The sequence below is a fragment of the Xiphias gladius genome, chromosome 23 (assembly GCF_016859285.1).
Source record: "Xiphias gladius isolate SHS-SW01 ecotype Sanya breed wild chromosome 23, ASM1685928v1, whole genome shotgun sequence".
In the NCBI taxonomy this organism is placed as follows: domain Eukaryota; kingdom Metazoa; phylum Chordata; class Actinopteri; order Istiophoriformes; family Xiphiidae; genus Xiphias; species Xiphias gladius.
In genome coordinates, this window is record NC_053422.1 from 13,788,195 (window position 1) to 13,802,272 (window position 14,078).

Genomic DNA, 14,078 nt, shown 5'->3' on the forward strand with positions numbered 1-14,078 from the left:
GACTAAAGTCCTTTGCTGACAGCGCACAACACACACTTTAGCTTTTTAATTTTCTCTACCCAGCCTCTGAAAGGGGATGTTAGGCTGCCACAAAATTAACCTAAATTAAACTCTAATGAGCTTGCAGTATACACTCCCAAAGCAGCAGGTGATGAGATATTCACCGCTACAACAGAATGTATCTTAGCTGGAAGTGGTTTCTGTGAATCTGATTGTGTGTAAACAAATACAAATCTAAAGTGCAGTACCTTTAAGCTGCAGTCTTTTAAGCATATCAAAGTAAAACATTATTACCAAAGTCTGCCAATTATAAGACATAAAATGTCTTTGCTTCTGAGCAAAGAGCTCTGCTTAACAGCTGCCTTGGGAATTAACTCCCGTCCCCGCAGTTTCAGCTGTGCCACATTCTGTCTTTTACAGCGCTGGCACTTGTTGGCTTTTTTCCTCCTGAAACATCCCCCCTCCTCACCCAAAGGAAGCTTACCTTTCCCGTAATGTGTGAGAAATCGTTTTATGAGAGTGTAGCTCCCATTGTACACAGCAGAGGAAATAAAGTGAAGGGTAATCCAGAGGTCAGAGATCAAATGCAGTGAGGCAGGGGTCAAACTGAGGCAACTGAGTATGATCATTTAGTGTTGTTGACTTGTGGCCAATTAGAAGGGCTGATTAGGGCATTTGCATCAGACCAGTCAATGACAATATTAGTTACATATTTCTGAAACTCAACCAAGAGTGTTTTAATGAATATTAGTCTTGGACAGAAAAAAGAACAGAGAGAAAAGAGAATGCAGCAGAACACATACACCCCTTTTGACCTACATCTTCCATGATTAGCTATGCACAATTAGGACTTCCTCTCCTTCGCTTTGCCATGAGTGAGAAGAAGATTATACGTTAGCTGCCACTGCCATTGGTGAGCTGAGCTTTAGCTTGGACTGGGGTTGGCCTCCTCCCAGATTTCGGGTAGATTGGGGATTTCAAAGTCAAGAAAGTTCAAAGCCTTGGATGGGGAATGTTCAAAAGAACCACAGCCAGCCATGAAGTGGAGAGGAAAGGAGGGGAGAGCTGGCTACTTACAATAAACTCTCCCACAGTCTGTAGAGAATGAGGTGGCAGGAAAGGGGGTGGCGATGTGTAAAAAAGGGTACATGCTAGTGAAAATAAACTCCATGCTCCTGTAAGTTAAGTCGATGAGAGGTGCTGAGCAGGTGGAATTTTGCTGAAATGTTGTCGGTGCCATACTGAAAGTGAGATCCAAAATTTCGGGAGAGCAAATTATCAATAATACAGAGTGTGGAATTGCATTTTCACTGAAACGAGACCGATGTTATATTCCACTGAGCACATATCTGCTGTTGTTGTGTACACCTTGAAGACCTGATGAGATGGATTTTTGTTGCACATGGAATATTAACAATGTCTCTTGAAACGGTGCTAACATATTCTTACACCCACACTTTTGCACTCTAGAGTGACAAAAAAGCCTGAATGTGAGACCATTAAATGCATCCCTATTTCGTATACTGCGACATAGAAAATCCACCAACAAAACTACCCATCATGTACAGTATACCTCTCTACAGATAAGGCCCTGAAACTGCCAATGTAGCGCTTTCTCAGGTGTCGATTTCTCCGTGTGCTACACAATGCCATTCATTTGAAACAATCAGACCATGGAAACACCCTGACACCCTGGGGACAGAAAACATCAATGGATTTTCCTTAATCTCTGTGACTTCAGAGGTGTACAGTATGAAATACAAAGGATCATGTGTTCAGGTATCTTTTAACTTTTAAAAAAAGTAGATAATCTACTTAACGATACACTATATATCCTATGTATTGCTTTGCTTCTTTGACACAATGCACTGTCAGTGAAAACACAGAGCATCTGTAACTCCCATCACGCTGTCAGAATAGGACCACTCAAGTTATCTCTTTCAGACAACAGGGCAAATACCTCAATCTGGATCTCTACATCAAATAAATAAATAAATAAATAAAATCATCTCTGGGCAATATGTGAATGCCTACATTTATATGCACATAGCAGGGGTTTCTCCATCTGTGCAGACACAGTTACATTGCACTAAATAGAACAAAGAGAATCAAGAAGCCTTTGCTATTAGTACTGTTACCGTACAGTTTAACCTTTATAAGGCCTTAACCAGAACCAGAATACCAGAGTAACTGGATTTTTCTATGCTGGTCAACAACAGAAAATCTCTTCCTATTAGCTATTGGACTTCAATTTAACGCAAGAAGCAATCCAAAAATGATAATCCAATTTAAATACTCAATTAATTGACACATGTTAGTGTACAATCAGTTAGACTGCAAACTTCCGTGATGATGTTTAATTTTGAAGTTGTTTTTTTCCCCCTTTTTTTGGAAAAAGGATGCATAAAGAGGTGTATAAATACACCAAAAGACAAGACACATGTTTCATATGTGCACATGTTCAATACACACTACTGGTAAAGGTTTTAGGCCAGCTGATGCCGCTGGCTGCTTTAGGTCTTTAGTGGTGGAATTAGCTCCAGCTACTGCCTCTTTCTGTTGTTTTTCACCCTGATTCAGCAGTCCTGCTCTTTATGCCGAGCCTCTAAAAGCTCAGTGGCCACAGGGAATGCCAGCTCATCGACTATTATAATGATGGCCTCCCTATTGCTCTCCGTTTCTCTCTCCCCTTCTCGCCAGTACACCCTCCCAATTGTCTCTCTCTGTGTTTGCAATCTGTCTTTCTTTCCTTCTTGCTGAACAAAAGCTGGTGTGAGTGTGTATGATGCAATTGCAACGGTACTGATAGTTCACAGTCAACAGAAATGGACAGAATGAACATTCCCAAGGTGGGAATGGATGGATTAAAGATTTTGCCGTTTGGCAAACTGCAAACAAAGATATCACAATAAATGTCGCAGGCTATGTATGAGAACCTCTCTGTTAGGTTGGGAATAGCTTCAATGCTGTTGCAGGTTGTGACTTACCGTGCTTCACTAACACAGAAGTGTACCAAGAGAAAAACTGGGGCAGAACACAGAAATTGTTGCTGATATGACCTTATTGCATGCTTTGTAAACTGGAGAGGACATAAGGACTAACCTTGAGCTTATCAAAGCGTTCAGTGAGTGAGGAAACCTGGTGCTCTCGGTGGCGCCCCACCAGCTTGCAGAGGGCACAAATGAGCTGGTCATCCACCAAGCAGTACATGTTGACCTTCTCGTTCTCATGCTCCAGACAAGTCAAGCCGCGGATGTGAGTGTCTGGCACCGGCTCCACCAGGCGGTGGCTGGTGAACGGCTTCTTGTTAGGGTGGGTTGCACGCAGACAGCGGTCGCAGTATGATACTTCACACGTGACACATGTCTTGACAGCCTCGCGTGGTGGATCCTGCTCACAGAACTGGCAGCTGATGCGCGGATCCATTTTAGCTACAACAGCTGGGCTGTGGTTAGCGTTGGTGTGATTGACGTGATTAGTGTGGTTGGCGTGCGGGTGGGAGTGGCTGGAAGTGGCCGGGCTGCCGCGGGCGCTGCTTCCACTTGTGCCACCACCGCCGCCAATTGTTCCAGCTATTGTACCGCTAATGGTGGCGGTGTAGGGCCGCTGCGGCTGCAGGCGCCGGCTCTCAGTGGGGGAGTTGGGGCCGCTAAGGGAGGCCTTTTGGAAGCGGTCAATGATGTTCTGCAGCGTCACATTGCGCTTAAGGCCCTCCAGGCCGCGGTGATTCAGCGTGATGACGTAACGACAGGTGGGGCACTGAAAGGCTGAGATGGACTCAAGGGGCTTGCTGGTGGAACAGTGAGACACCAGGATACGGTGGGCACAGTTAAAACACAGACTGTGGGCGCAGGGCAAGAGCAGGGGATCTTCAAACAACTCCAGGCAGATCGGGCAGGTCAGCTCAGACTCCAGTGTTTCCATCTTCAGTTGAACCAATCTAAAGGTGGCATCAAATCCCACGGAAGCTGGCCAGTTACCTGCATGAAAAAGAAAAAGATATGCATGACTACTGCAGTTACAAATTCCAAAAGACCTTGAGTAAGAAAGATTTACTGTACTTTTGTTCTTGGACTATTTTTTAATTGAACAGAACAGCAGAAAGTCTAGACAACTCATCAATCTACACATTCATCCATTTCTGACTTTAACTGAATCAGTCCTGAGGTATTGGCTTCAAGACAGACTGTCCTGTGTAAATTCAGCAGAAACATCACCAACACACATATTTTTTGTAGTACTATAGATCAGCTGCTCAGCTTGCAAAACTGTTGACTGTTGACTGGGCCCCTTGCTGCAGCCCGTAACAAGTGATTCTTCCTGCAGAGGTGAATGAGAAGAAGAGGACTGAATGAACAAGGAGGACAAAGGTAGAGGTTGGCTGAATTGAAGGAAAGAGGTAAAAATCAACAGAGTGAAGAGATTAGCAGAGAAAAGGAGAGACAGATGCTCACAGAGGAGAGAAAAAGCAGAATTTGTAGAAAACAGAGGTCCGCTGCATTTCTCAACACCCTGACTGACTCTTAACCTTCATTTTGTTTTTACCTCTATGTTTCTTTCTCCCGCTCACCACTGACATGTTTCGTTCCTTCTATGGTAAGATTAGTTTGATTTATCAAGCAGTAAACACTTAACTCCAAGAACATTTTAAATCTTAAGGCATAATCGCAACAACAATTTCAATCAGGACAGTGAAAATAGGGGCTGAGCTAACCTAAACTTGATTTCAGATCCTCCAGATTTCAGAAGCCCTCCAAATCTCAGCACCTTACAACCTGCATATCAAGCTATCTCCCCTGGGTGGCCTTAAAACCACTGACATGAGAAATCACCAATACCCCCCCCCCCCCCCGTGATGATTCATTGGCATAGGAGTGCAGCTTGCAGTGCCTCGCTATCCTTTTCAAGAAACAGGCACCAAGAAACCACGGCATTAAACTGTACGACCTCAGGTAGCTGATAGTTACAATTTCATTAGGCGAGGTTGTTTCTAAAAGACTGTGCACGTCATGCGGGATTTACTGTTGACTGGGTTTTACTGTTTATGACTCATCAAAAAGTACTTTCTTCCTTTGTGACTGTGTTTAAACTCCTGTGATTGGCCTCTCTGAAGCTTAGGTCACTGTGTACATAAAGATGACTAAATTCAGAGACAAGAAAAAAAAAATACAGGTGAAACTTGTTATCAAGAAAGGGGTCTCAAATACAAGGGACACTAACATTATTAAGATAATAAAGACTATCACTTAGGCTTCCTCCAATGTTTTAATGTAAAATTTTAGTGAGGCAGTGCTGAGAACGAAATGAGTGAACATGAGTGTCCACAACGAGTGCTTATCAGTAAGTTTATCAGTAACGGATTATTAGGACTCCTGTTTTTCCATTTGAACTCCAGGCTTAACACCTGTAACTCAAAATAAAGCAACCACAGTCTGTCTGAACTAGCATTTCATTTCAAAGTGCTTTGGCCTTCGTGGCTCTTTGTCAGTACAGACACTGGTATCTCCAACACAGGCAAAGATTTTCAAAAGCACCTGAGATTGTGTTGAGTGTGCCCTCCCCAAAATGATCAATAAATGCTACCATATCAAACACGTATAGTGTATTGGGCAGCTAAAATGTGCTGTGGCCTTAATCAGATGAGCTTGACTCCAGATGGATAACAAAATTCAAAGGTTGTCGAGTGACAACACACTGTCCTCATTGTCCATTTAATTGCTCATATTAGGGAATACTGAGTAAACGGTGTCAGCCACGGCCTATTTGTAATAACTTCTTCGTGCTGTGCCACAATCCTAACTTGGTAGTGTGCATTCAGTTGCACTGAGAGCTAAGCATTGCACAGCCATGCCTAATCTCAGGAACCAGCAAAGGACCAGCTAAAGACAGGCCTTTATAAAGGCAGAAACAGAGCTCAAAGGCTCAAACTCATTTGCACTAAGAAAAGTCTCCTCCCTTCTGCTGCACCAGAAACAATGCCCAACCACTGAGCAGCGTTCAAAGCAAACATGATTTCAGCAGCCGTTAAGTGCTTGGGAAAGGCACTCAACCGAGGAAAGTAGTTCTATGCATGCAGCGGCTTTGTTACAAAATTCACTACCCGTAAAAGAAATAAATAACTTCTCGCAGCCAATCATGCAGATATTAAACTGATAGAAACAAATGGGCATTGTACTTGCAAATAACTGTGTGCGAGGCTATGCTGTATATTAGTATACATTTTAGTTATCTGCCTGTGAGAAAGTTATGCGTACATGTGCACAAGCACTTAGTGTCCTCCTCTAAATATTCACCTTGACTGCTACTTATCAGATGCTTTATGTGGTTGTTATCACACAGGGGTAGAGATAGGGATAGAGAGAATGTTCAGCGGCAAGCTAGCACAGAGCAAGCAAACGTGAGGTTGTGCTTCGTTACACCAACAATAGGTCTCATTTGTCTCGAGTGTATCAAAGACTTGATAACCAGGGGCAGACGAATGGAAATAACCAGAGGAACAGGATGTAGGGGGGAGGTGATGAGCGGAGACAAGGGCAACGTTCAAGACCTTTTGATGACAAGCAAGGTCACTGACCCCTTAGTTTGTGGACTCAAGGTACAAATATGATGTAATTCTCCACATAAACCTCTCATACACATTTTATTACTTTCTACTACGCCCACTTTCTATACAAATAAATGATGTTAAAATATTCAAAGTCAGTGAGATTAGTATTTTCACACGGAAGGTAATGACAGAGACCGGTTTTAGGCAGAGCAACATCTCAGCTTCGTATGACCGTTGTCTGTGGTAAAATATGTGAGCAACAGGAAACAAAGCCCATATTCATTAAGCTTCTCAGGATACACATTCAAGATCAGCAGGCCATTGTATGACCATGTGAACTTTCCTCTGGGATCAGGTCAAACTGATACAACAAAGAACAACAATGTCTTTTCATCGCAATACCGTAACATGATCACCGAGGAGAAAATTCATGTCAGTCAATTCTTTGTCACTGTATTTCAGAAAAGGATTTTCTACAACTCCTGCCTCTCTTAATAATCATTATTTGACAAATAAGACTGAGGAAAAATCACAAAAATCCCGCACCTCCCTTTTTACTCACAGAAATAAACCATATGTCATCACAACAAATGTGCTGAGGGATTGTACATCTGTCAAGAAAGCTGTATCACTACAAGAAAACAGAATCTCAACCCCAAATTATTAAACACATCAAATCCATAGAGAGTACATGACTGTTATCCTGGATTTTTACAATTGTCCAATTCAAGTGTTGACTGAATCAGCAGTCTCACTTTATTCCCCAGGACAGACCTCAAGTGTGCTTCTTATGCTGATGTTAATGTGACTATGTTTAACGGAGCATGGTGTTATAATTAACACCAAGCTTTAACTCACCATCAACAGCCCCATTAAGCTTTAGCTATGTCACTCTGGGGAAATAGCGTCAACTATAATGGGACAGTATCGCTAGCTCCACGGTAAAGGCGTGTGTTCTGCGTAGAGGCTGGCACACACAGACACATCTACAAAAAACATACACACGCACAAACAGAGCAGCACATTTACAAGCATAAACTCCTCCTGTCTTGTCTTCTCTCTTCATCTGCCATTCTTGTTAAGGTGAAGTGTCCCATCTGGAAGGAGAACAGCTTGAGCTGGTGATTCAGGGAAGACACACACACACACACACGCACACACACACACACACACACACACACACACACACACACACACACACACACACACACACACACACACACACACACACACACACAATACAGGTACACAATCACACACCAATCCAAGCAGACACACACACACACACACACACGCAGGATTACACGCAGACATAAAGCTGTAAAGCACTCACTCTGAACCACTGCTGTGCTGATTACCCTTTGGTCTCACTCAGAGCTTTTAGTGAAACAGATGAAAAATAGATGAAAGATAAAAAAAAACAGAGACATCACTGATGATTCATTATTTTGTCTGAAGAGGCAGCTGCTAGTTAAATAATTTTCTTTAGTACATACATACACACAATCAGACTTTGAATTCTAATTTGCTTATGCGTTATAGTTTTGCTTCTGACATCCTTATAAACACATGCAGGGTCACATTTATAAAGACAAAGCCATTTCAGCCCCGTTGTTCTCCTCAGACTAAACTGTGGGGATGTGGACCGGCAGCTATAAGAAAACTAAGACAGCTGTCAGGTACAGGACATGCGCAATGCTTTGATGAATCAGATGGAAATGCATTCCACTCTAAGCCTTGGAAACATTGGTTACACCCCAAAAGTAGAGAATAGTGATGCTGTGGTTTAAGTCACAAAAGGAGCTTGTTTATTTGAATGGTCAAAATCCTGCCAACAGGGACCAAACAGGGACCTGGAAGGGCTTTATTTGGTAGCCGAGCAGACAACCATGTGTCTGATGCCGGCTCATTTCTAAATCTCACATCAACTTGGGGGAGAGCTGTTCGATAGGAGAGAGTTTGATGGCATTCAAGCAGTTCTCTTGCTACTGTGGAGGTCAAAAGTTTAAAGGCCATTAAGGGTGCTGATGAATTCTTGTCCACAGAAATATAAGTCACAAATATCTATAGTTAAAGTGCCATAAAAATGCTACTATTAACAATCTCAATTTATGGAATTTCCAAATTGTTAAATTTTACGAGCCCAATTCAATTCCAATGCAAGGAGTGTGAACCTAGCAGCTGTATTTGTGTGTGTCTGCATTTGTATCTACTGTATGTGTGTACAGAGCTATTTTTACGCTTCAATTAGATCTGATAAATGCGGCAATAGTAATGAATTCCACTAACGGTGTAAGAGACACAATCTTATGGAGTGCCTCTAAATAGAAAAACACTGATGTCATGGTCTTTGTCATTTCACAATCTTGCAAACATCGAAACAATAAAAGAGACTGTTTGTTTTTAAAAGCACAGACACGTTCCCCGGGGTGTATGGTTGCATGTGTATGAATTCACTTTGTTGACGCACGCATCAGTCTAGAAAAAAGGCATTTGTGGAACAAAGATGATTATCCTTGTATAAACAATCCACTTGTAAAAACCAAATTGCTCCCTCCTGAATTGTACTCGCACAGCTGCAGAGCCAAAATGGGAGCTTAATGGACACTTGATGATGTTGGGATGAAGGGGCAACAGTCAAAACAAATCACCACAAAAGACCTCCAAAGAAGACACAAGTGCATTGTGCGGCAGTTATATTTACTTTTTAAAGGAGTATTGTCAAGAGCACAAAAGCCTTAATTCATGCATAACTGGTTAGTAATGGAAATATTAACTAATTAATTATATTTTATGTTCATTTTCATATGTCAAAATGTTTAAAATTTTGGATTAAATTTATTGAATATCCCATTTTATATACATGTACGTTATATATATATCAGATCAGATCTAATCTAATTAATCTAATCTAGTGTAATGTAGACAAAACAAATACACAAAAACATCTTCTCATTTTCAAACCTTGAGAAGTTAAAATGTGCTAAAACTGACTTGACCCAAGCAATAACCCCCCCCCCACACACACACACACAAAAGCGTTTCACTTCAAAGATACCAAGGATTTGCCGAAGTGCAACCATAGCCAGATGTTAGACATTTATCAAAAAGACTCGTTCCCTAAGTGGAGAGCAGAATAACCTCTGGAAAAGCTATGCTTCAGTGCAAGGTAGATTACAAAGGAATTAACGAAGAGCATCCATGTATCCACATCCATATGTGTATGTCTAACTCTGACAAACACACCGACATAGAGCCAGCTATAGATGCACCCAAACAGATACACAAACACACACAATGAGATGTAGTCACTTATTACTCCAGTACAAAACCTCATCTGTGGCAACTACCTCAATCACAACAGTGTGACATTCATCAATTCTTTTATTGTCAGTGTATTGACAGTGTATCTAACACCCCTCATCCCCGCAGACCCTCTTCCAATCCCTCCATCCGCACTCCCACTACTCTCACTGCCCTCAGTGTACCTGCAATCTATCCATCTCACTGGAGGCTGTCAATCACAGGCTTATCACAGTAAAGGTAGAGGGGTAGAAAATCACATAGTTCAGGTTTAAAGGCTCCAGAGAGTAAGACAACAGTAAACAACAGCAGCAGGGGGTCGCCAGTCTTCCTTTACAGGGGTTTTTGGAAAACACACCCTGAAGCTGGGGAAAAAACATTTGTAATCTCATGGGAAAATTTTATCACTTGTCATGACTGAACATTGTTTTTTGTAGCAAAGTGCTTTTTGGTGTAAGGGAGTAGGTTAAAAATAATTGAGACATTACTTGCCAAACAAATAGTTTAAACAAACACTTTAAGGAATAGTTAATTGAAGCCATAGGCAGTGAGGTAATTTACAATTCTCCTTGTCTTTTAATATACTGCAGATGATGGAAAAAAAATAAACGAGTACAACAATTCTCTGCAGATTGAAGGAATAGTAAGAACTCTAACAGCCCATTTGCCAACCACTTATATTGTTGAAAAGAAAGCTAAAATAAAGCAGTGCTAGTGAACTCTCTGTATGTACTGACACAAAATATTTCAACTTTAACAGTAGATAGAGAGTGTATTTTATTAAAAGACAAATAATGAATAGAAAGAAGCTCTTGTCAGTGACCACAAGGTGACAACAAGACTCCAAAATTTTTATACTTTGGTTTTTGTGGCCTAAATGTACAACAAGTTCATTAGATTGCTTTAAAGGTGCTGGCAGGTGGATTTTGTTTGCTTTGTGACGGAGCCCCATTTTCCAACCTTTGTATTAAGCTAAGCTAACCAGCTGCTGGCGGTAGCTTCAAGTAGTTGCTTCTAATTTAACACATGACAAGAAGGCAAATAGGTGTTTTTCCCCAAATATCGCGCTATTTCTTTTAAGTAACAGAATTCCAACTACCCATTTGTTAACTGCTTGTTTTATCTGGAGAAAGCTGAAAAGGTAAGTGCTAGCTAAACGTCATTGGTGTTTCAAGTAACATGAGGGCGATAAGATAAAAATGTTTTGGTTAAACAGTCGCTTTAATGTTTTAACCCCAAGTGTGCTCTAGTACAATAGTTGTTTGCTAGGTCTGTTAGAGGCCAGCTGAATTCACGGTCGCCATCGGGTTGATTCTCCACAGTGGTTTGGGGCTAAACAAAGACAGATGCTAGTCAACTGCCAGGCCCAGCCTGTCGTCTGTGACCTCAATCTGCTGTGGACCTGTTGTTATGTAGTGAGCATTCCACAAATATCTCCAAACAAGCAAAAGGTTAAAGATATTAATAACAAATGAAAGAATTTCTTCCCTAGCGTGTCCATGTGAAACAGTGACACATTATTAATTAAAGAGCTGCCTGGCAGAAAACAGAAAAATTAAGCTTGAAATTTTTATAGATCAGGGAAGATATTAAAACATGGCACAACAAGATGGCCATTTGATTTCTCTCTCTGCCTGGCACTCCGTCTTTCAAAAAAAAAAAAAAAGGGAGCTTTCCTTCATTACTTTATGAGGTAACCAAATACCACAGCTGGAGCCAACACGTGTCTTTCAACAGAGAAAGGCTGGTCTGTATGTGCGATGTTGGTAAATCACAGACCCTCACACATTTTGGCATGGCCCAGCTACTAATCAAGGGTGCACACATTAAAATGACTAATATGACTAACATAGCACTGCTGTATGAGTGCTTTCATTATTCCCCCTCCCCCGGTGCTAAACATGGCATTTACCCTAATCACCTCAGCTGAGCATTTAAACCATAAAGAAAGAAACAAGACGTTGTTTGAGTGGATTCAGCGGAATTCCCGACATTTTTCGGAGGGCAATTAATTTTAGCAGTTGGGGTATAAAGTACCCGCAAGCATAAGAGACGTCAGGACCAGATACTGCTGAGTTTTGACAGACATCAATACACTACAGTTATTCACTGCTAGGGTTTTGGAAAAAGGAAATTGGGCAGTTCCAAAAATGACAGCCCTCCGGTTGACAAGAACACACCAAAACTGTACATATGATTATATAAATGGGATCAAGTGGCACATTAAATTTTTGCGTTACATTCCCATGCAGTCTTTGACAGCAGCCATGTGGCTCGATGCAGCTGCTTCATGAGATAAAAAGGAATGATTTAGCATATGAGAAACTGGTTAGGGTTCCTTTGGCCACCCCCTTCATTCTCGCTGTTTCCCTTAATCTTTTTCCTCTCTTTTTCCTCTGCTCGCACTCTTCCTCCCGCCTCCACTTGCCCAGTCTTTCCTCTCCCCCCCACTCTCACTCTGTCTTTTCCGGTCTTCCTCTCTCTCTCTGCAGCAGACCTCAGAGTGGGCTGGTTTCATCAAACATGTGATTCCTATTCATAGAATGTAAACAGTAATGCAGCCAAGCTGGTGTTTCCATTTCACATTCAGTGCAGTTGAGCAGGCTGACTTAGGCTTAACCCTCTCACTGCTACACTGGAAACAGTTCCTATTACAAAAGCATTTTCAAATTAAATCTAGACTGATGTGTTGCATTTTGACACATCTCGAGGTATTTTGTTGCTTACATTTGTACTATCAATTTAGGATTGGTGTTTTTCAGGAAAATGTTTTCATTAAAGAGTGTGCATCTGCCAACACTGCACTGCATATTCATTCTGAAATTAATTAATTTATGTATTTGTTTACTTAAATGATTTGTCACAGATTTTTTTTTTTTATTTATTTATTTATTTTTTTAAATCTGACAGGCTTCAAGGTCAGCCTGCTCTCTTCCACCACATCAGTGGAGTACGAAAAAGGCAGCCGGCAGAGCTGCGACTCAATGCACCAGTTAGCATTCCCATTCCCTGGTCACCAGTGTTAGGTCTTGATGTGGAAAACATGGGCCGGGGTCTCGGTTCACCTAATTATGCCCTAGTTGATCTAAAGGAAACTCAACACAAGAAATTCTACATGATATTGGCACAGTAGGGAATTCGTGTGTTGGTCTAGTTATTGACATATTGGATGTCATCCAAAATGAGGCTTGGCATTGACATGATTTATCGTTAGTAAATATATTCACAACATGATGACATTGATTTTTTTTCCTGTGTAAACCATATATACAGTTTTTCTGTATATCACAAATTGAGATCTAGGGCAAATGAAAGAGTTTTTACACTGTCAGAAAATACAGTAGATATTTAAACTTGTTTTTCAAATGTTTCGTACACTTTCGTTATGTCATTATACATTAATTTAAAAAGATTTTGTGCATTTTATCATGATTTGAAAATGTGTTCATATCACTCAATTTTCAAAGAGAGGTAAGGGTGTGGGTGTATGTGTATTGCTAGAATAAGAGCTGTATGTGGACCTGCACATTTTTCTGTCAACATATTTTAATGGGATTTTTAGTGCTGTCGCTATGCCCCAATTCTATATAAAACTAGCTGTGATGGTGCATTTGGGACAATGAGTTTGCTTGGCATATAGCTCTCTGTCAAATATAAATATTTAGTGCATTTTTAAAAAAGCAAGTATTAGTAGGTGCAGTGCTACGTTCCACAGGGTATGTGATTATTTTTTACTTCTTTGCATGACCAGTGTTTGTTTTGTCTGTACAAAATGTTCAAATGCAGGTGTGTCAGACCTGTATGACTCGCCTTACTTATCACCGTGGGTGCGGCAGTGTGTACGGTTGCACACACCCACACTCTTCATTTTCAAAGAGCTTATTTGTCTCGTATACTCTTTTTACGGCCTGTCAGCTGTGCTGATGAAGGCTCTGATGCAAGTAACTGAAAATAAAATAATCAATTCTTGTCAAGCGCAAGACCATGGCAGACTTCCTAATTGGTTTAATACATTTATACATGAAAGCAAAATGAAATGAGATTTTCACAGGGTTGTGACAGTGAGTAGAACACACCTCCTCTTCTTTACCCTGCACTTAATACTTCTGCCTGTTACAGCTTGGCAGCCTGTGGGTAACAAAGTTAATACCGTCAGTCGTCGTCTCATCAGCTCTCTGAAGCTCTTTTGCTGCAGTGGAGAGCCTTATCAGGCCTCAACACAACACTG

General features: G+C 41.2%; 1 protein-coding gene across 5 annotated transcripts in view; it reads right to left on the reverse strand.

Moving 5' to 3' along the window:
• Positions 1–14,078, reverse strand: part of mid2 (midline 2) — a 140,878-nt gene that overhangs the window by 68,289 nt on the left and 58,511 nt on the right. For all 5 annotated transcript variants that reach the window (XM_040119702.1, XM_040119705.1, XM_040119701.1 and 2 more), the window contains exon 2: positions 3,103–3,980. In XM_040119702.1, the coding sequence (XP_039975636.1) occupies positions 3,103–3,924 (822 nt within the window). In that variant the 5' untranslated portion in view covers positions 3,925–3,980. The remainder of the gene's footprint in view (positions 1–3,102; positions 3,981–14,078) is intronic.